At 39.1% G+C, this 26,237-nt stretch overlaps 1 protein-coding gene across 1 annotated transcript; it reads right to left on the bottom strand.

Moving 5' to 3' along the window:
- Positions 1–20,051: 20,051 nt before the first annotated feature.
- LOC118857366 (transcription factor BTF3 homolog 4-like) lies at positions 20,052–20,590 on the bottom strand. Its single transcript, XM_036768053.1, has one exon. It carries the CDS (start codon positions 20,553–20,555, stop codon positions 20,118–20,120), a length of 438 nt encoding a protein of 145 aa, XP_036623948.1. The 5' UTR covers positions 20,556–20,590; the 3' UTR covers positions 20,052–20,117.
- Positions 20,591–26,237: the final 5,647 nt, after the last annotated feature.

Here is a 26,237-nt window from a genome sequence, read left to right as displayed (position 1 = left end):
ATGCTAGTTCCTGCTTTCCATCGCCATCTTGGCCCTGCCCCCCTAAAAATACTTTTGCTTTTTAAAAAAGTACATGTTCTTTGCAACATTTTTATTTTTAAAAAATAAATCTTTTTAAAAAGTAAAATGTGTTCTGTTTTCATGGAAATGCTTTTATTTATATTATTTCTGTAGCTAGTATAGTATATCATATGCTAGTGTCCCAGTTCTATCTTTATAAACTGAACCCTCTAAAACTGTAAGGATCAAATGATTAGTCATTCATTAGTCAGGCAATACCTTGCATACGTGCATCAATTCACAGTTCCAAATTTTTAAAGGCTTTTCTTTTGCACACCAAATTTTCTATACATGCTGCTGCATGTCAGAAATTGCTAGCATGTATTTCCACAATCTTTAATACTTGCTTTAGACTAAGCCATCTAAATTAATTTTGGAATGATGTTCAAAAAGAATAGACATACAGATCATACATCATAGAACGCTGGAACTAGAAAAGAAAATAGAGATCATCTTGTCCAACCCCCTCATTTTACTGATTATGAAATTGAGTTCCACGTAGGTTAAGCTGGAATGGACTGTTGAAGAATAGGGATAGGTCAAATGCGATTTTTAAAAATGGAGATGCAATTGAATCATATGTAGAAGATGTTGCAAAAAAAGGGCATTTATACCCGCAGCACAATTCTGTTCCAAGTAGACACATCCCAAGACCCAATTCATCACATTTGAACCTGGTAAATAAGCTGGCCTTTTGGTTTGACAATATTACACTATTACCTACTATCTCTTTTGCTATTTAACATACTAAAATTACTCTGCCTTCCCTACCAGCTATGAAATTAAATTTATGAATGATATTCCAAATGCTATCATACCATATATATCAAGTAACTCCCACCAACATCACTCTTGGTAGTTTTCAAGAGATATGGCTTTGTAGTCAGAGGTCCTGGGTTCAAATCCAAACTCTGTTTTCTTACTGCCAGTGTGGCCTTGAGCAAATCTCTGTCTCTTGTCTCAATTTTCTCTTCTGTAAAATGAGGGAAGTAACAGTAGATATCTTTACAGTTTTTTCCAGCTTTAAATCCTGTCATTTATGTCCTATTACTTTTTTCAGAGTAGCCTGGTAAGGTAGCTAATGAAAAATATTTTTATTCCCATTTTATGGATGAGGAATCTGAGGTTGAGAAAGATTAGATGAGTTTCCCAATGTTACTTGACTGGTAAGTGGCAGACCTGGGACTTTAAATCATGTTGTCTCTTAATTCAGAACCCTTTCTGTTACAAGATGTTATTTCCCATTTTATTTTTAATAGTCACAATATGAAACACAAAGCAATTTCACTCACTTTTATGGTGAGTAAAATATGACTTATTATAATATCTAGTAATAGCACATGGTTGATTAGTCAAGTCTACATTATCCATGTACACATAATATTTTCCTCATTTGTCTCATTTTCTGGTCTTCCTTAATGTACCTTAGGAAGAGAACATGTCCTTTTTGGTAGTTTGGGATTGTTTAAAATGTGCGTGAGCATGTGAGTGAGAGCATGTGCACACACACACACACACACACACACACACACTAACTTGGAGTCAAAAAAAGTGGCTCTCCTACTTACCATATTACGTTGGGAGAGCCACTTAACCATCTGAATCTGTTTCATCATCCATAAAATTCATTCATACATTCAGCAACCATTTACAAAAACTCCTTGGTCTACTGTAATGGCAAGCAAAGTGGGATTTTTTGCTGTTTTTTCTTTTAGAGTTAAGTTTCTATATTACATTAAGTGCTTAATGTAATGTTAAAGGAATAGGACCTGCTTTGAGCTCTGGCCCAGTTCAAAGCTGTGGTGCATTCTGAGTCACGTAGAGCCCAGTGTGGGAGGAGCTTGCCAAAAGAGGGAAAAGGAACAGGAAGGGTAAAGCAAAACTGAGAGGAAGTGAGGTCAGTGAATAGTAAGAGCAGTTAGAACAGTTAGAGCTGAGAGAGAGAAGCTAGCATGAGTGGGCAAAGGAAGGAATTTTTCTGGAGGAACTTTCTTGTAGGGAGGCCTAACAGAAAGAATGTTTGGGATGTTGGTGCTCTCTCTGTTGATCTGTGTTAATTTCTCAGACAGAAGCCCTGTCTGTTGATCTGTGTTAATTTCTCAGACAGAAGCCCTGTCTGTTGGTCTTTATGAGTGAACCGAGCTGAAGGACAGAGACCCGCCCACAGGAAGGAGGCTTAGCTTAAGCCCCTTTTAAGAGCTATTAAAGTGAATTGAGATGATGATGTTGGTAAATATTGTTGTAGTCCTGTTAAGCTTTGTTTTCCCAGAAACAGAAGCTATGGTAAGAGCCCCTGGAGCCTGCTGTTGGGAAAGGAGAGCTTGGAGTGGAGCAGTCCCTGTGAGCTGAGACCAGGGGCAGGAGTGGAGAGCTGCCTATGTGTGAATCCAGGGGAGAGTCAGGAGCGGTGAGCCCACAGAGGAGGAGCCATGGCACTAGAGTCAAGATGAAAGAGGACTGTGACTTAGGGGTGGATGGTGTGGTATTTTCTGCTACCCCTTAAGGATGTGTTGTGCTAGGGAAGACCTTAGCCCAGGACCCCTGCTGTGTAAACAAGTATTTTGGGGAATGCTACTAAATGCAATGATATATGCTATGTGCCATATGACATATTGTTATGAGACATTAATATATATACGTATATATTAGATGATATGTTTTACTTAAGGATGTTGCTATGTTATACTTTAGTTTATTGCTAAATAGAGAGTTCATCATACCATGCGATTAGACCCTTGAAATTATTCGTAGCAGCAGTCCTCAGATGTGTGGCCATGATTGGCATTACACCTACTAAGGCAAGGAAACTGAGATTTGGGGGAGAAAATACAAAGACAAAAATAAATAAGCCAGGACCTGACCTCAAGGCGCTTTATACCTACTCTACCTATTTCAAAGGGTGGCTTTATGAGAATAAAACCAGATCATAGCATTTAGAGCTGATGAGGCCTTGGAAACTATATAGACTGCTATCGTATCTATTTTAGACAGGTAAAAGACCCAGAGAAATTAAGAAAATTAAGAGGAATGAAGAAATTAAGTGACTTCCTGGAATGAAGATCCTCTGATTTCAGATCTAGTGTTGAGTTCCATTACAGCATGTTGCCTCTCTGATAATGTATGTAAATGCATTTTTTAAAAACTGTCAAGTACTATACAAATGTTATTATTTTTTGTATATTCATTCATCACTAAGTCAGTATATGAAGTAAAGAAGCCTGTCTCTGATGTTTTATTATAACAGAGAGATTGAGAGCTTAATATGATCTTCATACTCTACTGAGAATAGTATATCAATACTTCTAAGCCACTAAGATTGCATCACAGGTACAAACAGTGCAATGAAGTTAGTTTACACTCCCACAGGAAATGATGTAAAATCTACATAGCTTTTAATAATGATATCAACATTGTAGCTTCTAAGCCTCGTATTTTCTTCATACTAATTTCCCTAAGAAGTACAAAACCACATCTCCATATCCAATGGAAGTACTCTTAAATACACAAATGGGTCTGTTATTCATGTTACCTTTAAAGATGAACCCATCCGCCTAGCCATACCAGATATTAAACTGTATTATAAAGCAGCACTCATCAAAACTACTTGGTACTGACGAAGAAACAGAGTAGTAGATCAATAGAATAGGTTAGGTACACAAGACACAGTAGTCAACAACTATAGCAATCTACTCTTTGATAAACCCAAAGAATCAGGCTTCTGGGTTAAGAATTTACTGTTTCACAAAAACTGCTGGGAAAACTAGAGAATAGTATGGCAGAAACTGGCCACAGACCAATATCTTATACTGTATACCAAAATAAAGTCAAAATGGATTCCTGATTTAGGAATAAAGGCTGATACTATAAGCAATTTGGGAGAGCAAGGAATAATTTTTACCTGTCAGATTTATGGAAAAGAAAAGAATTCATGACACAACAAGAGATAGAGAGTGTTACAAATGCAAAATAGATAATTTTGCTTACATTAAATTGAAAAGTTTTTGTACAAAGCCAATGCAACAAAGATTAGGAGGGAAGCAGAAAATTGGGAAAGAATCTTTACAACCAGTATCTCTGATAAAGGCCTCATCTCTAAAATATACAGAGAACTGAGTCAAATTTATAGGACTACAAGTCATTCCCCAAATGATAAATGGTCAAAGGATATGAACAGACAGTTTTCAGAGGAAGAAATTAAAGATATCTATAGTCATATATAAAAACGCTCTAAATCACTATTAGAGAAATGCAAATCAAAACAACTCTTAGGTACCACATCTCTCCTGTCAGATTGGCTAACATGACGAAACAGGAAAATGATAAATGCAGGAGAGGATATGGGAAACTTAGAACATTGTTACATTGTTGGTGGCATTCTGAACTGATCCAGCCATTCTGGAGAGCAATTTGGAACTATGCCCAAAAGGCTATAAAAATGTGCATAGCCTTTGACCCAGCAATGCCACTTCTAGGGCTGTACCCCAAAGAAATCACACAAGTGGGAAATGGACTAGTATGTACAAAAACATTTATAGCAGGTATTGTAGTGGTGGCAAAGAATTGGAAATCAAGGGGATGCCCATCAATGGGGGAATGGCTAAGCAAATTGTGGTATATGAATATAATGAAATACTATTGTGCTATAAGAAATGAGGAGCAGATGCACTTCATTATAACCTGGAAAGACTTATATGTATTGATGCTGAGTGAGGAGAGCAGAACCAGGAGATCATTATACATGATTACAGACACACAGTATCTGTAAGGATTAACTTTGATAGACTTGGCTCTTCTCATCAATGCAAGGTTCAAAGACAGCTCCAAAAAGACTTGTTATGGAAAAAGCTATGCACATCCAGAGAAAGAATTAAGGAGTCTCAATGCAGATTGAGGCAAACTGTTTGCTCTCTTTTTTTTCTTTTTTTTTTTTGGTTTTGTTTCTTCTTTCTCATGATGCATTCCACTGGTTATAATTCTTCTTTACAACTGGGCTATTATGTAAATAAATTCAATGTGAAGGTATATGTAGAACCTATATTGGATTATATGCTGTGTTGGGGGTGGGGAGGAGAGGGAGGGAAAGAAAATTTGGAACTCAGAAACTTGTGGAACTGAGTGTTGTAATCTAAAAATTAAAAAAATATATATTTCAACAACAAAAAAGACGAACCCATCCATACCAGCCTATCTTATGTGCCTCTTATTCATATCATCTCATCAGTTCACCACAGATCATCCTAGGGGAAGAGTTCATAACTAAACAACAGATAGGTTCTAAGGAGGTAAAATGGATCATTTTGATTATATAAAATATACAAGTTTTTGCACAAACAAAACTAATGCATATAAAATAAGTAGGAAAGTAGGGGGGAAATCTTTGTGGCAAATTTCTTAGATGAAAGTCTCATTTTTAAGATATATAGAGAACGGATTCAAATTTATATGAATAAGAGCTGTTCCCCAATTGACAAATGGTCAAAGGATATGAATAGACAGTTTTCAGAGGATAAAGTATTCAAAATCACTAATAGAGAAATGCACATTTAAGTAACTCTGAGATATCACTTCATACCCATCAGACTGGCAAAGTTGACAGAAAAGAAAATTACATGCTACAGGAGCTGTGGGAAAACAGGTAAATTAATGTACTGTTGTGGCACTATGAACTGGTCTCAAACATTCTGGAAAGCAATTTGGAACTAGACTCAAAAAGCTATTGAACTGTGCACATCCTTTGATCTAGTAATACCACTAGTAGGTCTATAATCCAAAGAGATCAAAGAAAGAAGTAAAAGACCCATATGTAAAAGAATATGTACAGAAGTTCTTTTTGTGCTGGCAAACAATTGGATTCTTCGGGTGCCCAACAATTAGAGAATGGGGTGAACAAGCTATAGTATATGGATATGATGGAATTCTTTTATGCTTTAAGAAATGATGAAGGGAATGGTTTCAGGAAAACCTAGGAAAACTTTTATAAATTGATGCAAAAATAAAATGAGTAAAACCAGAACAATTTATACAATAACAACAGTACTCTAAAGACAAGCAACTATGAAAGACCTCAGAACTCTGATTAACACAAAGGAACCACTCACAATTTTCTAGGGTACTCATGATAAAACATGCTATTTATCTCCAGACAGAGAGGTGATAAACTCAGTGTGCTGATTGAAGTATATATTTGGTGGGGGAACATAACTAATAATGGGAATATATTTTGATTGACTAATATTTTAACCCCTTTTGTCTTACTTTCTCAATGAGTGGGAGAAGGGGAGATAGGAGGTAAGGAATTTGGAAATAAAAATAAGATTGGACTTGGGGCAGAGCCAGGATGGTGGCTGGAAAGCAGGGACTTGCTTAAGCTCTCCCCCAGATCCCTCCAAACACCTGCAAAAAATGGCTCTGAACAAATTCTAGAGCTGCGGAAACCATGAAATAGCAGAGGGAAGCAGTTCTCCAGCCTAGGAAAGCCTGGATGGTTGCTAGGAAGGGTCTATCACATGGTGCTGGGAGCAGAGCACAGCCCAGCATGGGCTATGCAAGGACCAACCAGACCCGAAGTCTGGTGGAGCAGGCCTGAGGGCCATCAATCACTGAGCTGTGGCAGTTACCAGACTTCTCAACCCACAAATGCCAAAGACAGTGGAGAAGGTCAGTGGGAAAACGGCTGGATCAGGGTGAGAGAGGTCAGGCCCCGGCCCTGGGGGTGGTAGAGGTGGCGCAGTGGCAGCAACAGCAGGAAGCTCCTGCGGCTCCTTCCAGAGCTCCAGCGTCAGCTTCTTCCCAAGTCCCTGGCCCACATGGTGGGAGGAATCAAGCGGTGGATCAGAGTGGGAGTGCTTTGCTGGCACAGAGGCAGGGTTCTCTTGCTTTGCCCTGCTTGGATCAGGGTCATGGTTCTGGTAGGTGGTTGTTGGGGGAGGAAGAGCGCTGGTGTGGCAGAGCTTGCTTGTGGTGACTGGGGAGTAGAAGTAGCTCTGCAAACAGTGGCACAGCCCCTAAAGCTTGTGACAAAGTACTCTCTACTCCTCTACAAGCAGTCATACCCAGACAAAAAGCTCAAGGGTCAAGTAGTTGCCTGGGAACATGACCAGGCAGCGCAAAAGGACTCAGACTCAGACTCAGACTATAGAGTCTTTTTTTTTGGTGGCAAAGAAGATCAAAACATACAACCAGAAGAAGTCAACAAAGTCAAAGAGCCCACATCAAAAGCCTCCAAGAAAAATATGAATTGGTCTCAGGCCATGGAAGAGCTCAAAAAGGATTTGGAAAAGCAAGAGAAGTAGAGGAAAAATTGGAAAGAGAAATGAGAGTGATGCAAGAAAATCGTGACAAACAAGTCAATGACTTGCCAAAGGAGACCCCAAAAAATATTGAAGAAAATAACACCTTAAAAAATAGACTAACCCAAATGGCAAAAGAGCTCCAAAAAGCCAATGAGGAGAAGAATGCTTTGAAAGGCAGAATTAGCCACATGGAAAAGGAAGTCCAAAAGACCACTGAAGAAAATACTGTTGAGGGTTGGGGGAGCCAAGGTCCAGGAACCCCAAGACTAGAGTTCCCAGATGGGGTCATTTAGGGCGAGTGCCCCTCAAAGACCCGAGTACTGGAGAAGGTTGGGGCCGTCTGGAATGAATTCATGATCTCAAGCATTCTTTAAGTCAAGGTGGCAAAGCTTTATTATGCTTTACAGCAGGCAAGAGTCCTTAGGGAACCTGCAACCTTACAGGGCTACAGGGAAAGGTTTTATAGGAGATTTGGGGGTGAAACATCAATTAGGTGTCTCGGGGTAGGATTAGGGAGTGCTTAAGGGGTGGTCAGCTCTTAAAGGAACATGCACTTTTTGCATCTACTGTGCAGGTATCATACCCAGAGTTCACTGGGAAATAGCCCAAGGTGGGGGGCTACAAGGAGGTTTCATGGTTTTGACCATGAAACATCACTAAGTCAACTAATGGTCAGGGCCGACTGGAAATATTCAGATGGCTCTCATCAAATATCTTGTTAGACAAGATGAATGTAAGGGAGTATACATTTGGCTTATGTCTAGGATACATATCAGTAAGGTCAGTAAATAGTAAATATCATTCTGGCCCAGTGCACAGCCAATTGGCATGTACACAGGGAGTCCAATAAATTTTGTAGTTGCAGCTGGCCACAGTATCAGGAGGAGAGATAAGTGTTTTCTAAGGCATGCTGCCCTTGAACTGGAGAGGAACTGCCTGAGACAGTATTATTTCAAGGCTAGGGAGAGATGTGATTTTAGAACTGGATGTGGCTTTGGAATTGGGGTGCAGGCACAGGCATCCAAGCAGAGGCTAAGGAGAAATGTTAGAACTAGGGTCCAAGCACAAGCACCCAAGCACCCCATCAATACCACCTTAAAAATTAAATTGGAGCTAGTGGTGGCTAGTGATTTTATGAGAAATTGAGAAATTATAAAACAGAACCAAAGGAATGAAAAAAATGGAAGACAATGTGAAATATTGCATCGGAAAAACCACTGACCTGGAGAATAGATCCAGGAGAGATAATTTAAAAATTATTGGACTACCTGAAAGTCATGATCAAAAAAAAAAGCCTAGACATCATCTTTCAAGAAATTATCAACGAAAACTGCCCTGATATTCTAGAACCAGAGGGCAAAATAGAAATGGAAAGAATCCACCAATCACCTCTTGAAAAAGATCCCCAAAAGAAAACTCCTAGGAATGTTGTCACCAAATTCCAGAGTTCCCAGATCAAGGAGAAAATCCTGCAAACAGCCAGAAAGAAACAATCTGAGTATTGTGGAAACACAATCAGGATAACACAAGATCTAGCAGCTTCTACATTAAGGGATCGAAGGGCTTGCAATATGATATTCTGCAGGTTAAAGGAGCTAGGATTAAAACCAAGAATCATTTATCCAGCAAAATGGAGTATAATGCTCCAAGGCAAAATATGGATTTTCAATAAAATAGAGGACTTTCAAACTTTCTCAGTGAAAAGACCAGAGCTGAATAGAAAATTTGACTTTCAAATATAAGAATCAAGAGAAGCATGAAAAGGTAAACAAGAAAGAGAAATCACAAGGGACTTACTAAAGTTGAACTGTTTTGTTTACATTCCTGCATGGAAAGATGATGTTTGTAATTCATGAGACCTTTCTCAGTATTAAGGCAGTTGAAGGGAATATGGATATATATATATATATAGTCAGAGGGCACAGGGTGAATTGAATATGAAAGGATGATATCTAAAAAAATAAAATTAAATCAAGGGATGAGAGAGGAATATATTGAGAGAGGGAGAAAGGGAGAGATAGACTGGGGTAAATTATCTCACATAAAAGTGGCAAGAAATAGCAGTTCTGTAGGAAGGGAAGAGGGGACAGGTGAGGGGGAATGAGTGAATCTTGCTCTCATCAGATTTGACTTGAGGAGGGAATAACACACACACTCAATTGGGTATATTACGCCACAGGAAAGTAGGGGGAAGGGGACAAGAAAGGGGGGATGATAGAAGGGAGGGCGGATCAAAGGAGGAGGTAATCAAAAGCAAACACTTTTGAAAAGGGACAGGGTCAAGGGAGAAAATTGAATAATGGGGAACAGGATAGGATGGAGGGAAATATAGTTAGTCTTAACATGAATATTGTGGAAGTGTTTTACATAATGATGCGAATGTGGCCTATATTGAATTTCTTGCCTGCTTAGGGAGGGTGGGAGGGGAGGGAAGAGGGGAGAGAATTTGGAACTCAAAGTTCTAAAAGTGGATGCTCAAAAAAAAGTTGTTTTTGCATGCAACTGGGAAATAAGATATACAGGCAATGGGGTATAGAAATCTATCTTGTCCTACAAGAAAGTAAGGGGAAAGGGGATGGGGGTGGGGAATGAAATGACAGAAGGGAGGGCTGACTGGGGAACAGGGCAATCAGAATATATGCCATCTTGGAGTGGGGGGAGGAGAGAAAAAGGGAGAAAATTTGTAACTCAAAATCTTGTGGAAATCAATGCTGAAAACTAAAAATATTAAATAATAAAATATGGAAAAAAGAAAAAATAAGATTGAATTAAAAAAAATTTTTTAATTCTTCATTGGTTTTATGTTGTGGCCTCGTCACACCCACCATGTAGCACATGCATTATTGTCTTTGGTATAATATCCATTTTCAGTTCTTCAGAAATTCTGTTCCATGTTTCAAAGCCATAGAGCAAACCAGTGGAAGCATCTTTGCCAAATTTTAAAACAGGAGCTAGGGCTGATTATACTTGTAAGAGTAGGCTGCTTGCTATGTGGTGGGATTTGAGGGACTCAGACAAGCTCCTCTCCAGAAATAGCTCCTCCTTATTCATATAAATAAATATCTTTTCTTTTTGTCCAAAATAATAAATATAAATAAAAAAGCCCCTATTCATATAAATAGCTTTTCTTTTTGTCCCAAATTTCTACATTAGTCTTTTGGATTAAACTACTGGGGACCTGTTAAAATGCAAATGTATCAACTGGGAACTGTAAAGTTTTTCATCGATTAGCACTGTATTTACCACAAATTAATTTCATTATATTACCACAAGGCAGGATATAGAACACAGTCTTATTGAGGGCAAGAGATTAAGGATAAGTCCAAAGCATAGGGAGGAGGCTAAACCTAGGGGAAATACCTTAGTGGCACCTCGATTCAAGATAATCATGAACATATGGGGCCAGAGAAGAGGAAAAGTGTGCTGGACCTGGAATCAGGAAAGGCATGAGTTCAAATCTAGCCTCAAACGTTTACTAGCCATGTGACTTTAATTTCTGTCTGCTTTCATTTCCTCATTTGTAAAATGGGGAGAATAATAACACCTATCTCCCAGGATTGTGAGGATAAAATGAGATAATACCTGTAATGAAACCTTACAAATCTTCAAGCCAATATAAATTATTAGAATTCTCTGTTAGAATGGTTCCTAGAGGAGGTGCCAAAAACTAACTTCAACTAAGTCACAATTTGCCATGGGCTTGGCTTTCTTGGTATGGTGAGAAAGCTGTTGGGTGTTCAGAGGCCTATACAGAGCCTTGTGACCTTCAGCAAATTGCAATACCTCTTGTGCTTCAGTTGACTCATATGATAAATAAATGATAATTTTTGACCCACCTCCAAAGTTTTTTCACATCACAACAGCAGATGTGGTAAGCACTTCAAAACGGTAGAGGAATGAAGAGATTCATCATAAGTGGTCCTAAATTAAAGAAAAATCTAAACTATAACACAGATTCACTGTCCCTTTATAACTCCCTGAAAATTACATGGCCCCTAAGGAAAAGGAGAATAGACTAAAAACTAAAAGATTCACAAATAATAAACTTGTAGATTTAGAATTAGAAGAGACCTTAAAAGTAATCTAGTCCAAACCTCTCATTTTACAGATTAGGAAATTGAGGCCCAGGGAGTTTTCATCCTAAAGCTCTTCTTTTCTCTCTCCTTTCATCTTTTGCGCTCATTGAGATCTGGCTTCCCCCTACTGACACTGCTTTCCTTGTCACCCTTTCCAGTACTGGTTTTGCTTTCACTTATCCTCCCCTTTCCCTTCTTTGGTCATGGTGGTACAGTCAGAATAGTCCTTGATCTCTGTTGTCACTATTCCATTCTATAGCAACCTCTCCTCTTTTGAAGTTCATTAAATCCAGATTTATCACTCAGTCAAGATTCTTGTAGTTGTTACCTACTGATTCCTAGAAAATTCTCTTTCCTTTCTCAATGAATTCAATGGCTGGATCAAAACCTTGTACCACAAGTCCTTCCTTCATTTGAGGAGATTTCAACGTACATATTAATGCACCCTCAAAGACCCTAACTCGATCTACTCAACTCCCATGGCCTACTCCTCCACTTTACCTCAGCTATATATGGCTATGAATGGTTATACCTTTGATCTTGCTATCACCTGCAAGTATTGTGCTTCCAGAATGATCAAGAACTCTGTATTTCCTTTATCTGATCTTAATCTTTTATCTCCTTTTCTTTTCCTATGTCTCACTTCTCCTAAATCTATTCCATCTTCACCATGATCTCCAATCTCTCTCTCAGGATGATCCCAGGCTATCACCACTGCTCTGGCTATTCTTTTCTCTCTTCTCAATCTTAACCCCTCAATAAACCAGTTTAACTCTACACTGTCCTCTGCTCTTTAATCTTATGCTCCCTTCTCCTCTCATCAATCATATCTTGCCAAATCCAACCAGTATTATTCCCACCTCTTCCTTTGACCCTACTCACCTGTTGCAGAATGGAACTGGATCAAACTACTGTGTTTCACTAAAAATTTATGATAACTAATCTCAACTGTGCCCTCACAAGGCAATCTTACTATTCCACTACTCACAACAGCTATTCCAAACATCTTCTCAAGCTTCCCATAACACCTGCTCACTCAACTCTCTGATAGGGACTTGTCCTCATTCTTCAACAGCAACACAATTTAAGCCATTTGCCCCTTCTTCATCTTTGATCTCTCTGACATTATCCTATCTCTTCCTCCACTCTAGTCTCTGATGAAGTGATTCTTCTGCTTGCCAAAACAACCCCTCCCCATGTAGCCCTGACCATCTCCTCCTGTTATCTCCATTGGATTACCCTACTATCATCCCCATTCTTTTAATAATCTTCAGTTTTTATCTACTGGCATTTTCCCCACCTGCCTATAAATATGCCCTATCTTCCTCATTCTTTTAAAAGAAAAAAAAAACCTTTGGGAGGCAGAGCCAAGATGACAGTAAAGGCAGGGATTCCCTGAGCTCTCTCCTAAACCCCTCCAAATACCTTTAAAAAAGACTCTAAACAAGTTCTAGAGCAGCAGAACCCACAAAAAGACAGACTGAAACAAATTTTCGGCCCAAAACAACTTGAAAGGTCAATAGGAAAGGTCTGTTGTACCAAGGTGAGAGAGGAACACAGTCCAGTGCAGGCCGCCAGCAAACTAGGAACAAGCCTGGGGACAAACGAATCACTGGCAGCAGTGGTTTCCAGATCTCTCAGCCCATGGATGCCAAAGACAACTTATAAGGTATGGGTGAGAGTGGAGTACAGTCCAATGCAGGCCACACTGGTACAGACCCGGCCCCAGCAAACCAGGAGTAGGCCTTCAGGAGCGACTGAATTAGCAGTGACAGCTGCTGCTTCAGGAACTCTCACAGCCCACAGATGGTAAGGGTGTTGAACAACTGGTCAGAAGGAGATTACAGGAGTCTTTTTGCTAGCACTGAGGCAGGACTCTGTCGCTTGGGCCATACTTGGATCCGGGTCACAGTGCTGAGCGGCAGTTCCAGGGCAAGGAAGAGTACTAGCATAGCAGAGCTTGTAGCCATGGAGGAAGGGGTACCCTCCTTACAATTCCAGGGCAGAAAAGAGTGCTTGTGGTTGCTCACAGACCAGAGCACAGGCTAGGAGAGGAATAAACACTTCTCCTTAGGTCATACTGTTGTGGTCTAGGGGTGCTGGGAACCCTGAAATGCAAGTGTACAGGGTGCAGGTCTGCCTTGAAAGAATTAGACCACTCAAGCCTTCCAGTCCAAGTAGTGAGTTTATTTGTGAGACCAATACAAGTGGGCCAGACTCCTAGTGAGTCTGCACATTTGATAGGGACAAGACTGATATTTTTAGAGGAAAAAGATTATGGGAAGTGGATTAAGGAGTGTCAAATAGCCTGGGATGGTACAGAGAAAAGGGGTCTGGGTGGGATTAAGGAGTGTTGAGTAAGTTTATTAAGTAATCAAGGTGGGCTGGGGTGGGCCAGATGCCTTGGGTGGAGGCAAGGTGATTGACCTGTACAGGAAAATTCGGGAACTGGGTCAGAGGTAACAGAAAATGAAGGGCTGGGCTGGGTCAGGGCAGGCACAATGAAAGGACCATTGAAAGGACTATATTGGGATGAGCCTGATGCCTCAGGCAAATGCCAAGGATCTGGGTTCAGGGGCTAGGTTCCTGAAATTTGTGGGAAAGTTCAAGATGAGGGTCCAGATCCAATACCCTGTCAATACCACCATGGAAGAATTGAAAATTTACAGGTCCCTAGAGGTATCTCTGAAAACAGCTGCACAAAACCCCTAAAGCTAGACAGTGTGCCTTCCACCCTGGAAGCAGAGCCCTACTTTAACAAAGACTTAAAAGTCAAGGAATAGGCTAGGATAATGAGCAAAGAATGGGAAAAAAAAAAACTCCGACTTCAGAAAGTTACTCTGGTGACAAGATCAAAACACACACTCAGAAGAAGCCAACAAAGTCAAAGATCCTTCATCCAAAGCCTCCAAGAAAAATATGAATTGCCTTAGGCCATGAGTACAAAAAGTATTTTGAAAATTAAGTAAGAGAGGTAGAGGAAAATTAGGAAGAGAAATGAGAACAAGAAAATCATGAAAAATGAGTCAGTAGCTTGTAAAGGAGACACAAAAAATACTGAGGAAAATAACATCTTAAAAAACAGACTAGGCCAAATGGTAAAAGAAATCCAAAAAGCTAATGATCAGAAGAATGCCTTAAAAAGCAGAATTGGCCAAATGGAAAAGGAGGTCCAAAAGTTCACCAAAGAAAATAATTCCTTAAAAATTAGAATGGAACAAATGGGAGCTAATGACTTTATGAGAAATCAAGAACCAATAAAACAAGACCAAAAGAATGAAAAAAAATAGAAGACAATGTGAAATATCTTACAGGAAAAACCACTGACCTGGAAAATAAATCCAAGAGAGATAATTTAAAAATTACTGCATTATCTGAAAGCCATGATCAAAAAAAGTGCCGAGACATCATCTTTCAAGAAATTATCAAGGAAAATTGCCTTGATATTCTAGAATCAGAGGGTAAAATAGAAATTGAAAGAATCTACCAATCACCTCCTGAAAGAGATCCCAAAATGAAAACTGCCAGGAATATTTTATTTTATTTTATTTTATTTATTTATTTATTTTTAATTTATTTTTAGTTTACCACACACGGTTCTACATAGTTTTGAGTTCTAGATTTTTTCCCCTCCCTCTCCCCTCCCTCCCCAAGATGGCCTGGAATCTCATATAACTACCATGTATAACTTCGCATTGAATTAATTTATACACTAGTCAAGTTGTGGAGAAGAATTATGACCAATGGAATGAATCATGAGAAAGAAGAAATGGAACCAAAAAAAAAAACCAAACAAAAAAAACCCCAAAAACAAAAACAAAAGAGAAGCAAAAAAAAAGTGAGCATGTAGTGCGCCTCAAACTGTATTCAAATTTCATAGTTCTTTCTCTGGATGAAGATAGCATTCTCCTTCGTGAGTCCCCTGGAGTTGTCCTTGCACCTTAGGTTGCTGAGAAGAGCAAAGTATGTCAGGGTTGGTCCTCACAGAATCCATATATCTGTGGTTGTGTACAAGGTTCTCCTGGCTCTGCTCCGCTCACTCAGCATTATGTCATGTAGGTTTTTCCACGTTGTTACGAAGTCTGCATCATCCCCATTTCTTATGGCACAATAGTATTCCATTACCTTCATATACCACAGCTTGTTCAGCCATTCCCCAATTGATGGGCATCCCTTTGATTTCCAATTCTTGGCTACCACAAAGAGAGCCGCTATAAATATTTTTGTACATATGGGTCCCTTTCCCTCTTGTGTGATTTCTTTGGGATACAACCCTAGAAGTGGTATTTCTGGGTCAAAGGGTATGAACATTTCTATAGCCCTTTGGACATAGTTCCAAACTGCTCTCCAAAATGGCTGGATCAGCTCACAACTCCACCAGCAATGCAACAATGTTCCAATTTCCCCACATCCTTTCCAGCATTTATCATTTTCCTGTTTTGTTATTTTAGCCAATCTGACAGGAGAGATGTGGTATCTAAGAGTTGTTTTGATTTGCATTTCTCTAATCAGTAGTGATCCAGAACATTTTTTCATATGCCTATAGATATCTTTAACTTCTTCCTCTGAAAACTGCCTGTTCATATTCTTTGACCATTTCTCAATTGGGGAATGGCTTGTATTCCTGTATATTTGGCTCAGTTCCCTGTATATTTTAGATATGAGTCCTTTATCAGAGATACTAGTTGCAAAGATTTTCTCCCAATTTTCTGCTTCCCTCCTAATCCTTGTTGTATTGGCTTTTTTTGTACAAAAACATTTCAATTTGACATAATCAAAATTATCCATTTTGCATTTTGTAATGCTCTCTATCTCTTGTTGGGTCATGAATTCTTTACTTTTCCATAAATCTGATAAGTAAACTATTCCTTGCTTTCCCAAATTACTTATAGTATCAGCTTTTACTCCTAAATCATGAACCCATTTTGACTTTATTTTGGTATATGGTGTAAGATATTGGTCTATGCCCAGTTTTTGCCCTACCATTTTCCAATTTTCCCAACAGTTTTTGTGAAATAGTGAATTATTAGCCCAGAAGCTGGCCTCTTTGGGTTTATCAAAGAGTAGATTGCTAAACTCGTTGATTTCTCCTTCTTGTGTACCTATCCTATTCCACTGATCCACACCCCTGTTTCTTAACCAGTACCAGGCAGTTTTGATGACTGCTGCTCTGTAGTACAGTTTAATATCTGGTATGGCTAAGCCACGTTCTCTAGTATGTCTTTTCATTAATACCCTAGATATTCTAGACCTCTTGTTTTTCCAGATGAATTTTGTTATTATTTTGTCCAGCTCAGTAAAATAGTTTTTTGGTAGTTCGATTGGTATGGCACTGAATAGATAGATTAATTTAGGTAAAATTGTCATTTTTATTATACTAGCTCGGCCTACCCATGAGCAACTGATATTTTTCCATTTATTTAGATCTGATTTTATTCGCTTGAAAAGTGTGTCATAGTTATGTTCATATAGGCCCTGGGTTTGTCTTGGCAAATAGACTCCCAAATATTTTATAGTGTCTACAGTAACTTTGAATGAAATTTCTCTTTCTATCTCTTGCTGTTGGGATTTGTCAGTAATGTATAGGAATGTTGAGGATTTATGTGGGTTTATTTTATATCCTGCAACTTTGCTAAAGTTGTTTATTGCTTCAAGTAGTTTTTTACTTGATTCTCTAGGATTCTCTAAATAAATCATCATATCATCTGCAAAAAGTGATAATTTAGTTTCTTCTTTTCCTATTCTAATTCCTTCAATTTCTTTTTCTTCTCTTATTGCTACAGCTAATGTTTCTAGTACCAAATTGAATAATAGGGGTGATAATGGACACCCTTGTTTCACCCCTGATCTTACTGGGAATGCATCTAGTTTATCCCCATTACAAATAATGCTTGTTGATGGTTTTAGGTAGATGCTATTTATAATTTTAAGGAAGGTTCCACTTATTCCTATGCTTTCTAGTGTTTTTAATAGAAATGGGTGTTGTACTTTGTCAAAGGCTTTTTCTGCATCTATTGAGATGATCATATGGTTTCTGCTAGTTTTGTTGTTGATATGGTCAATTATGCTAATAGTTTTCCTAATATTGAACCAGCCTTGCATTCCTGGAATAAATCCTACCTGGTCATAGTGTATTATTCTCGTGATGAGTTGCTGCAATCTTTTTGCTAATATTTTATTTAAAATTTTTGCATCAATATTCATTAGAGAAATTGGTCTATAATTTTCTTTCTCTGTTTTGACTCTACCTGGTTTGGGTATTAGTACCATATTTGTGTCATAAAAAGAATTTGGTAGGACTCTTTCTTCACCTATTTTCCCAAATAGTCTACAAAGTATTGGAATTAGTTGTTCTTTAAATGTTTGATAGAATTCACATGTAAAACCATCTGGCCCTGGAGATTTTTTCCTGGGGAGTTCATTGATGGCATGCTCAATTTCTTTTTCTGATATGGGGTTATTAAGAAATTTTACTTCCTTCTCTGTTAGCCTGGGCAGTTTATATTTTTGTAGATATTCATCCATATCTCTAAGGTTGTCAAATTTATGGGCATACAGTTGGGCAAAATAATTCCTAATTATTGTTTTGATTTCCTCTTCATTAGAGGTGACCTCACCCTTTTCATTTTTGATACTGGTAATTTGATTTTCTTCTTTCTTTTTTTTAATCAAATTGGCCAAAGGTTTATCAATTTTATTGGTTTTTTCATAAAACCAGCTCTTTGTTTTATTTATTAATTCAATAGTTTTCTTGGTTTCCATTTTATTAATCTCTCCTTTGATTTTCAGTATTTCTAATTTGGTATTTAATTGGGGATTTTCAATTTGCTCTTTTTCTAGCTTTTTCAGCTGTATGCCCAGATCATTGATCTCCTTTTTCCCTATTTTATTCATGTAAGCATTTAGGGATATAAAACTTCCCCTAAGAACTGCTTTTGCTGCATCCCATAAGTTTTGGTATGATGTTTCATTATTGTCATTCTCTTGAATGAAGTTATTGTTTCTCTGATTTGTTCTTTGGCCCACTCATTCTTTAGAATTAAATTATTTAGTTTCCAATTAGTTTTTAGCTTATTTTTCCGTGGTACTTTGTTAAAAATGATTCTCATTGCATCATGATCTGAAAAGGATGCATTGACTACTTCTGCTTTTCTGCACTGGATTGTGAGGTTTTTATGCCCTAGTACATGGTCAATTTTTGAGTATGTGCCATGTACTTTTGAGAAGAAAGTATATTCCTTTTTATCCCCATTCTGTTTTCTCCAGAGGTCTATCATATGTGCCTTTTCTAAAATTCTGTTTACCTCCTTAACTTTTTTCTTATTTATTTTGAGGTTAGATTTATCAAGTTCAGAAAGGGGGAGGTTGAGGTCTGCCAATATTATAGTTTTGCTGTCTATTTCTTCCTGTAACTCCCTTAACCTCTCCTCTAAGAATTTGTAAGCCTTACCACTTGGTGCATATATGTTAAGCAATGATATTGCTTCATTGTTTATGGTGCCTTTTAGCAGGATATAATGTCCTTCCTTATCTCTTTTAATTAGATCTATCTTTACTTTTGCTTTGTCTGAGATTAGGATTGCCACACCTGCTTTTTTTTACTTTAGCTGAGGCACAATATATTTTACTCCAGCCTTTTACCTTTACCCTATGTGTATCTCCCTGTTTCAAATGCGTTTCTTGTAAACAGCATATTGTAGGATTATGGTTTTTAATCCATTCTGCTCTCTGCTTCTGTTTTGTGAGAATGTTCATCCCCTGCACGTTCAGGGTTATGATTTCTATCTGTGTCTTTTTCTCCATCCTAATTCCCCCTGTTTATGCTTTTATTTCTCCCTTACCCCTTCTCCTCCTCAACAAAGTTTTGCTTTTGACTGCTGCCTCCCTCAGATAACCCTCCCTCTTTATTCCCCTCCCTTATCTCACCGTTTCCCACTTGCTACTTCTCCTCACCCTTCTGACCACCTCCTCCCTTTTTCCCCCCTTCCCCTCCTACTTCCCGTAGGACAAGTTAGTTTTCTAAACTTATCAGGGTATGTTATTCCCTTCTTGAACTAGATCAGATGACAGTATAGCTCAAATACTGCTCTTCTCCCTCCCTTCTTTCCCTCTACTTTAATATGTTTTTGTGCCACTTCATTTAGTGTAATTTTACCCTTTTCTACTACCTCCTTACCGCTTCCCTCATAGCCCTCCCTTTATATCTCTTACGTTTATTTTATATCTTTACATCAGTTAATTTATACAGGCATTCACAACCTATGTATCACTCACTTTTCACTATTTCTGTGCACTATTGGGCAAAGATAAAAAGGAAGAGACTTAAAGATTTGTTTTATTTTCTACTGGGGCAGGGGGAGGATCAATAGAACTATTATCCAATTTGCTCTCCACTGTACACATACACCCACACACTCGGACACCCACACACTACGCACTCACAAACACACAGAAACCCTCAAAGCTGCACCAATACTTCGTATTTTGACCAAAAAGAGGAGATCCTGGGAGAAGTGCAAAATGCAAAATCAACTGACAGAAAAATGCTGAACAAACAGCATCATTAATATACAAAATATTTATATTACTGAACTATGAACAGGCGGCGTTCTCTGCTGCTGTACAGCTCTGAAGCCACCCGCTCCTTTCTCCAATCTAGTCCATGCCGGCCGCCAAGAAGCACCACACTCTAGTTTGCTTCATTCTTTGATGCTTCGTCAAAATTTTCTACAAGATCTGGCACATCGTCATCTTCTTCATCAATGTCTTCAGGCTTGGGTGCTTTGCTATCCAACACTTGCCTTGGGAACTGTTCGGCTAACTTCCTAAGACTCGTTAAGCTGTCAGCTCCGAGCTGGCTTAATATTCCAGGAAGCATTTCTGTGATTGGCTTGGCTTCTGCACGGCCAGTGATTGCAAAGGTGTTGGCAGAGAGGGAAGCCTGGACTTTGGGGTTGTTGAAATGAATACCAGCAATATTATTCACAGCCAATTTTTTGAGGGAACTCTGAAGTTTCTTGTCGTCTGCTGTGGCCGTTCTATGCACCATCTTCTTCTTTCTGCGCGCTGTGCCCTTGCCTCCTATCCAGACCTGAGCCTGAAGCTTGGCTAATTTCTCCTGATTCATGCTGCTGGTGGATCTGGAGCCAAGGCTGGGGCTTCCTCCGATGGCAACACGTGGCGGCAGCAAGATGGCGGTCGTAGCGGAGGCAGAGCTGCCAGGAATATTATAGCCAAATTCCAGAGTTCCTAGGTCAAGATGAAAATATTGCAAGCAGCCAGAAAGAAACAATTCAAGCATCATGAAGCAGCACTTGGAATATGAAACCCCAGAAGGCAAAGGAGCTAGGATTACAACCAAGAATTGCCTACCCAGCAAAACTGAGTATAATCCTCCAGGGGAAAAATGGATATTCAATGAGATGGAGGATTTTGAAGCATTCTTGAAGAAAAGACCAGAGCTGAATAGAAAATTTGGCTTTCAAATACAAGAGAAGCATAAAAAGGTAAACAGGAAAGGGAAATCATAAGGGACTTAATAAGGTTAAACTGTTTACATTCCTACATGCAAAGATGATATCTGTAATTCATAAGACCTTTCTCATTATTAGAGTAGTTAGAAGGAGTGTATATGGAGGGCCCAGGTGTGAGGTGAATATGAAAAGATGATATCTATAAAATAAAATGAAGGGCAAGAGAGGAATGTATTGGGAGAAAGAGAAAGTGAGAGGTAGAATAGGGTAAATTATCTCACATAAAAGAGGCAAGAAAAAAGCTTTTACAATGGAGAGGAGGAGGAGGAGAGGTGAAGGAGAGTGAGAGAACCTTACTCTCATCAGAATTGGCTCAAAGAAGGAATAAAATACACACTTATTTGAGTATAGAAATTTTTTACAGATCCCCTCCTACAGAAAAGTAGGAGAGGAAGGGGATAAGAAAAGGTGGGATGGGGTCATAGAAGGGAGGGCAGTCAGAAGCAAAACATTTTTGAGGAAGGACAGGATGAAAGGAGAGAGAATAGAATAAATGAGGGGGTAGGATCGAGGGAAATACAGTTAGCAATAGTAACTGTGAAAAAGATTTGAAGAAAGTTTCTCTGATAAAGGCCTCATTTCTCAAATATACAGAGAACGAGTCAAATTTGTAAAAATAAGAGCCGTCCCCAATTGATAAATGATCAAAAGATATGATCAGTTTTCAGATTAAGTAATCAAAGCTATCTACAGCCATATGAAAAAATGCTCTCACTACTGATTGGAGAAATGCAAATTAAAACAATTCTGAGGTGCCATCTCACATGTATTAGATTGGCTAATACCACAGAGAATTTAAATAACAAATGTTGGAGGGGATGGGAGGAAAATGAAACATTAATGCACTGTTGGTGAAGTTGTGAACTGAATCAACCATTCTGTAGAGCAATTTTAGAACTATGCCCAAAGGATTGTCAAACCATGCCTATCCTTTGACCTAGTAATACCACTGCTAGGTCTGTATCCCAAAAGAGTTAAAAAACAAAAAGGAAAAGGACCTATATGTACAAAAATATTTATGGCAGCTCTTTTCTGGAGGCAATGAATTAGAAATGATGAGGATGCCCATCAATTGGGGAATGGCTGAACAAGTTATGGTATGTGATTATGATGGAGTACTATTGTACTATAAGAAATGATGAGCAGGATGCTCTCAGAAAACCTGGAAAGACTTGCATGGGCCGATGTAAAGTGAAATGTACTGTGTACAAAGTAACAGCAACATTGTAAGATGAGCAGCTGTGAATGACTTAGCTGTTCTCAGCAATACAACGATCTAACACAACCCTGAAGGACTTAGGCTGAAAAATGCTGTCCATCCTCAGAGAAAGAACTGATGGTGTCCAAATACAGATTGAAGCATACTTTTTTAAACTTTATTTTTCTTGAGTTTTTGTCTCTGTTTTCTTTCACAATATGACTATTATGGATATGTTTTGCATGACAACATATGTATAATTGCTTGCCTTCTCAATGAGGGGAAGTGGGGAGGGAAGAATGGAAACAGTGTGGAACTCAAAGTTTTAAAAATGAATGTTAAAAAATGTTTTTACATGTAACTGGGGAAAAATAAAATACTAAATAAAATTTCTAAAAAAAAAAAAAAAAACAACCACCTTCACTAGACCCTATCATGCCTGCAAGTTGTAATCCTCTATCTTTCCCCTCCTCAGCTCAACTTATTGAAAAAGCCTTCTATAATCAATGCCTCCATTTCCTCTCATCTCACTCTCAGCTAAACCCTCTGAAACCTGCCTTCTAATCTCATGGTTCAATCTCTACAAAGTTAACAATGAACTTTTCATTGCCTAATCTTCTGGCCTTTTCTCAGTCCTTATCCTTTTTGACATTTCTTCACCATTTGACTTTGTCGACAACTTTCTCTTCCAGGACACTCTCTCCTCTCCGGGTTTTGGTGACAGCACTCTCTTGGTTCTCCTCCCACCTCTTTAACCCCTTCTGGGTCTCTTCTGCTGAATCTTCAACCATGTCACCCCCACTAACTCTGGTGGTCTTCCAAGGCTCAGTTCTGTCTTCTCTTTTTTCTTTATACTCTGAGCTGATGAGATAGTCATCTCATCAACTTCCATAGGTTCAATTATTATCTCTATGCAGATATTTCTAAATCTATTTGTCAGCCCTAACCTCTCTCCTGAGCTCCAGCCAACTGCCTGGTCACCCAACAATCTTGATGCTATATCTTAATCCTCTCTCTTGCATACCTTACATAACCAATAAGTTGCCAAACCTTATCATTCCTTTCATTACAACATCTCTTCCATGTGTTCCCTTCTATCTTTTCACATAGCTACCATCCTAATTCACTTCTCATCTGGACTCTTGGAATAGCCTTCTAATTGCTCTCACTGCCTCATGTCTTCCTGATTCCAGTCACTCAGCTGATATGATTTTCCCAAAGTGCAGGTCTGACCATGCTACCCTACTCCCCACCCAACTCAAACTCCAATGGGTCCCTGTTGCTTCCAGGATCAAATATAGGCCTTTGGTATAAAATCCTCTTTAAAAGTTGGCCTCTTCCAACATTTCCAGTCTTTTTTACATTCTACTCCCTTCTACTGCACTCTACTATGCAAACCAGACACTATCTCCAATCTCCCTACCTTGAGCTAGAATGTTTTCCTTCCCAACCTCAGATTCTTAGAATCCCTGGTTTCCTTTAAGACTCATTCAGGTGGCACCACTAGCCTTTCCTGGTATCCTTGCCCATGGTGTTGCTATCCCCTCTAAAGCTGCCTTTCATCAAGTTTTCATTCATCTTATATGTTCTGATTTACATATGTTTCTCTTCCATTCAAATGTAAGTTTCTTAAATCTTTTCTCCTTGATTTGTTTTTTAGTACAGTTGTTTTTGTTATGAGATACCTTAAATCTTCTATTTTTTTTTATAAAAAGCTTTTTGACTTTGATATTTCTTGTTGCCTCATGGAGTCATTTGCTTCTATTTGGTCCATTTGAATTTTCAAGGAGTTTGTTGCTTGGGCAAAATTTTGTACCTCTTCTGCCAAATCCTTAATTCCCCTCCAAATTCTTTCTTCCATAGGTCTCATTTCTTTTCCAATTTTTTTCCTCAAGTGTTCTTTTCCATTTATAAAACTAGTTTTAATTCTAAAAAAAACCTCTTCATCTCTGGTTGAGTTTGTTGCGTTTTTTTTTTTCTGATGCAAAGCTTGTAGATGTTTTGGAGTCATTCTCTTCTTTTTGTGTCTTGAGTGTCCCTGCCACCGTAATAGCTCCTTATGGTAGGGGTTTTTTTGTTTTGTTTTGGGCAAATATTTTTCTTGTCTTTGGACTTAATATTAAGAGCCAGGCTCTGTGGAACTTCTGGAAAAAAGTCTGGGCTCATCCTTTTGCTGCTTTCTTGAGGTATTATGTTATTCCAGGGTCTCAGGGACAGAGTGAGGACCTACAAGTTTTCAGTGTTCCCAAAAGTGGTCTGATCCAGTACAAAGTCTGAATGCTGCCTCCCTGGTCTGAGCTCTGGGTTTTGGTTTTAACAAGAGTATACTGCTGCTGGACTCTGCCCCTATCAGCCACCTGGAAAGCTTTGTTGTCTCAGAGCAACAGAATTTTAGACTCCTTTTGGTCTGGGATTCCTGTCCTAGTTATTCCTCTGCAGGCTGGGCTAGGTGCTAAAAGACCCTGCTTTCTGCCCGAGGTCTGAGACATAGTACTAGTGCTGCTGTTGCTATTTCTATTGGCTTCTGAACTTTCTCTTTTGTCTTTATATTTTCTCCTTTTTCTATACAGATCTCCTCATTCCACCATAGATCTGTGATCAGGGATTGGATAGTGATTGACAAAGCTGTCAGTTGGCACTTGTTCCAGCTGCAGTGCCCCAATGTGGGTCTGGGTGGTGATGTCCTGGTATGGGTCCAAGACCTGTTCTTTCCCTTATGCACAGCCTGTCCCTGGGCACTGGAGCATGACTGGTCTCCAGTGTCTGTAGACTTTCCTATATGTCTCCTTATGCCAAGCTGCGCCCAACAATGGATGCACTGTGACTTTTTCTGGATTCCCCATCATAATTCAGTCTGGTGCATTTTCTAGATTCATTAAGAGGAGTGTGTGAAGAGCTCACTGCATTGCTTCCTATTGATGGAATCCTAATAAAGCTGTTCCCAGCCCCAATATTCTAACTTCCTTATAGGCCCCACTGAACAGCAGGCCCATTGCCCCTACCTAGCCACTCACCATCCCGCCCCCCACACTCAATCTCCTAACTTCTTCACATATGCCTCACTGCTCACTAGAACAACAGGTGTGTCCATGAACTCATATTTCTCACAGAACAGCAGACGTGTCCATGTGATGGGATCCCAGCCACTACCTCTAGCTAGCCACTGCCCTCAGACCTATTCCTCATATTTTCCATGAAACAGCAGGTGTGTACATGCACTCAACCACAACCACATCCATCTAGCCCTGGATAGGACCACAATACTTAGCCAATCAGAAAGCAGCACCAATAGGATGCCCAAGCAGGATGTGGACCCCAAAACAATAGAAGGGACTTTCTCTAAGTAGGCACCCTTGCAGTAATAGTAAAGAACTGACCTAGAGTGAACTTATGACATAGAGGCTTATTATAATGTCATTATCATATATACATACCTCCCCAATGGATTTTTCTGTATGCATTGTGGGTAATGGCAAGCACAGTTCCATTGTGGCTGGGACCCTTCCTTTATTACCTAATCCCTTAACAAATCCCTCTTGCCTTTTTAACATTCATGATTTCTGTTATGTAATTGCATCTTTACCCTATAAAAATCCATCTTGCTTTCTCTGAAGTTCCTGGTTCTTCCTCCTGGAACTTAGCCCGCTTCATGAGAGATGTCAATCTCAATAAAAGCCTATACTTGTATTAGAAGTGGTCTGACTGAATTCTTTGAGACGGTTCTACCACAACACATCATGAAACCACAACACTATGACTTCACCATCTTGATTCTGCCTCCTGATTACAATTTGTCTGTTCACCTTCTTATTTGAGGAAAGAATACATATAGCCTCTCAGAAGTTTATCATCATCAGGGGTCATAAAGGTCTAATTATACAGAAAGCCTAGACGTGATTCTGTGGTGTTCTGATCATCTCAAAAGAATGGAATGAGTGGGGAAGAGGAATGTGCTGGGAAAAGGGGGAAGAGGGGAAGAAGAATGGGGAAAATATTTCACAGAAGTGGAGTGTGCAAAGATTTTAGCTGATTACATCTGAACGTCATTCTCATCTGGACTGGTAAAAAGGGAAGAATG

Source organism: Trichosurus vulpecula, chromosome 7 (genome assembly GCF_011100635.1).
Source record: "Trichosurus vulpecula isolate mTriVul1 chromosome 7, mTriVul1.pri, whole genome shotgun sequence".
Lineage (NCBI taxonomy): Eukaryota > Metazoa > Chordata > Mammalia > Diprotodontia > Phalangeridae > Trichosurus > Trichosurus vulpecula.
This window is presented reverse-complemented; position numbering and strand designations above follow the sequence as displayed.

What these genes read in the sequence shown, in the direction of transcription:
- LOC118857366 (XM_036768053.1), bottom strand. Translation starts at nt 20,555, where the DNA reads ATGAATCAGGAGAAATTAGCCAAGCTTCAGGCTCAGGTCTGGATAGGA.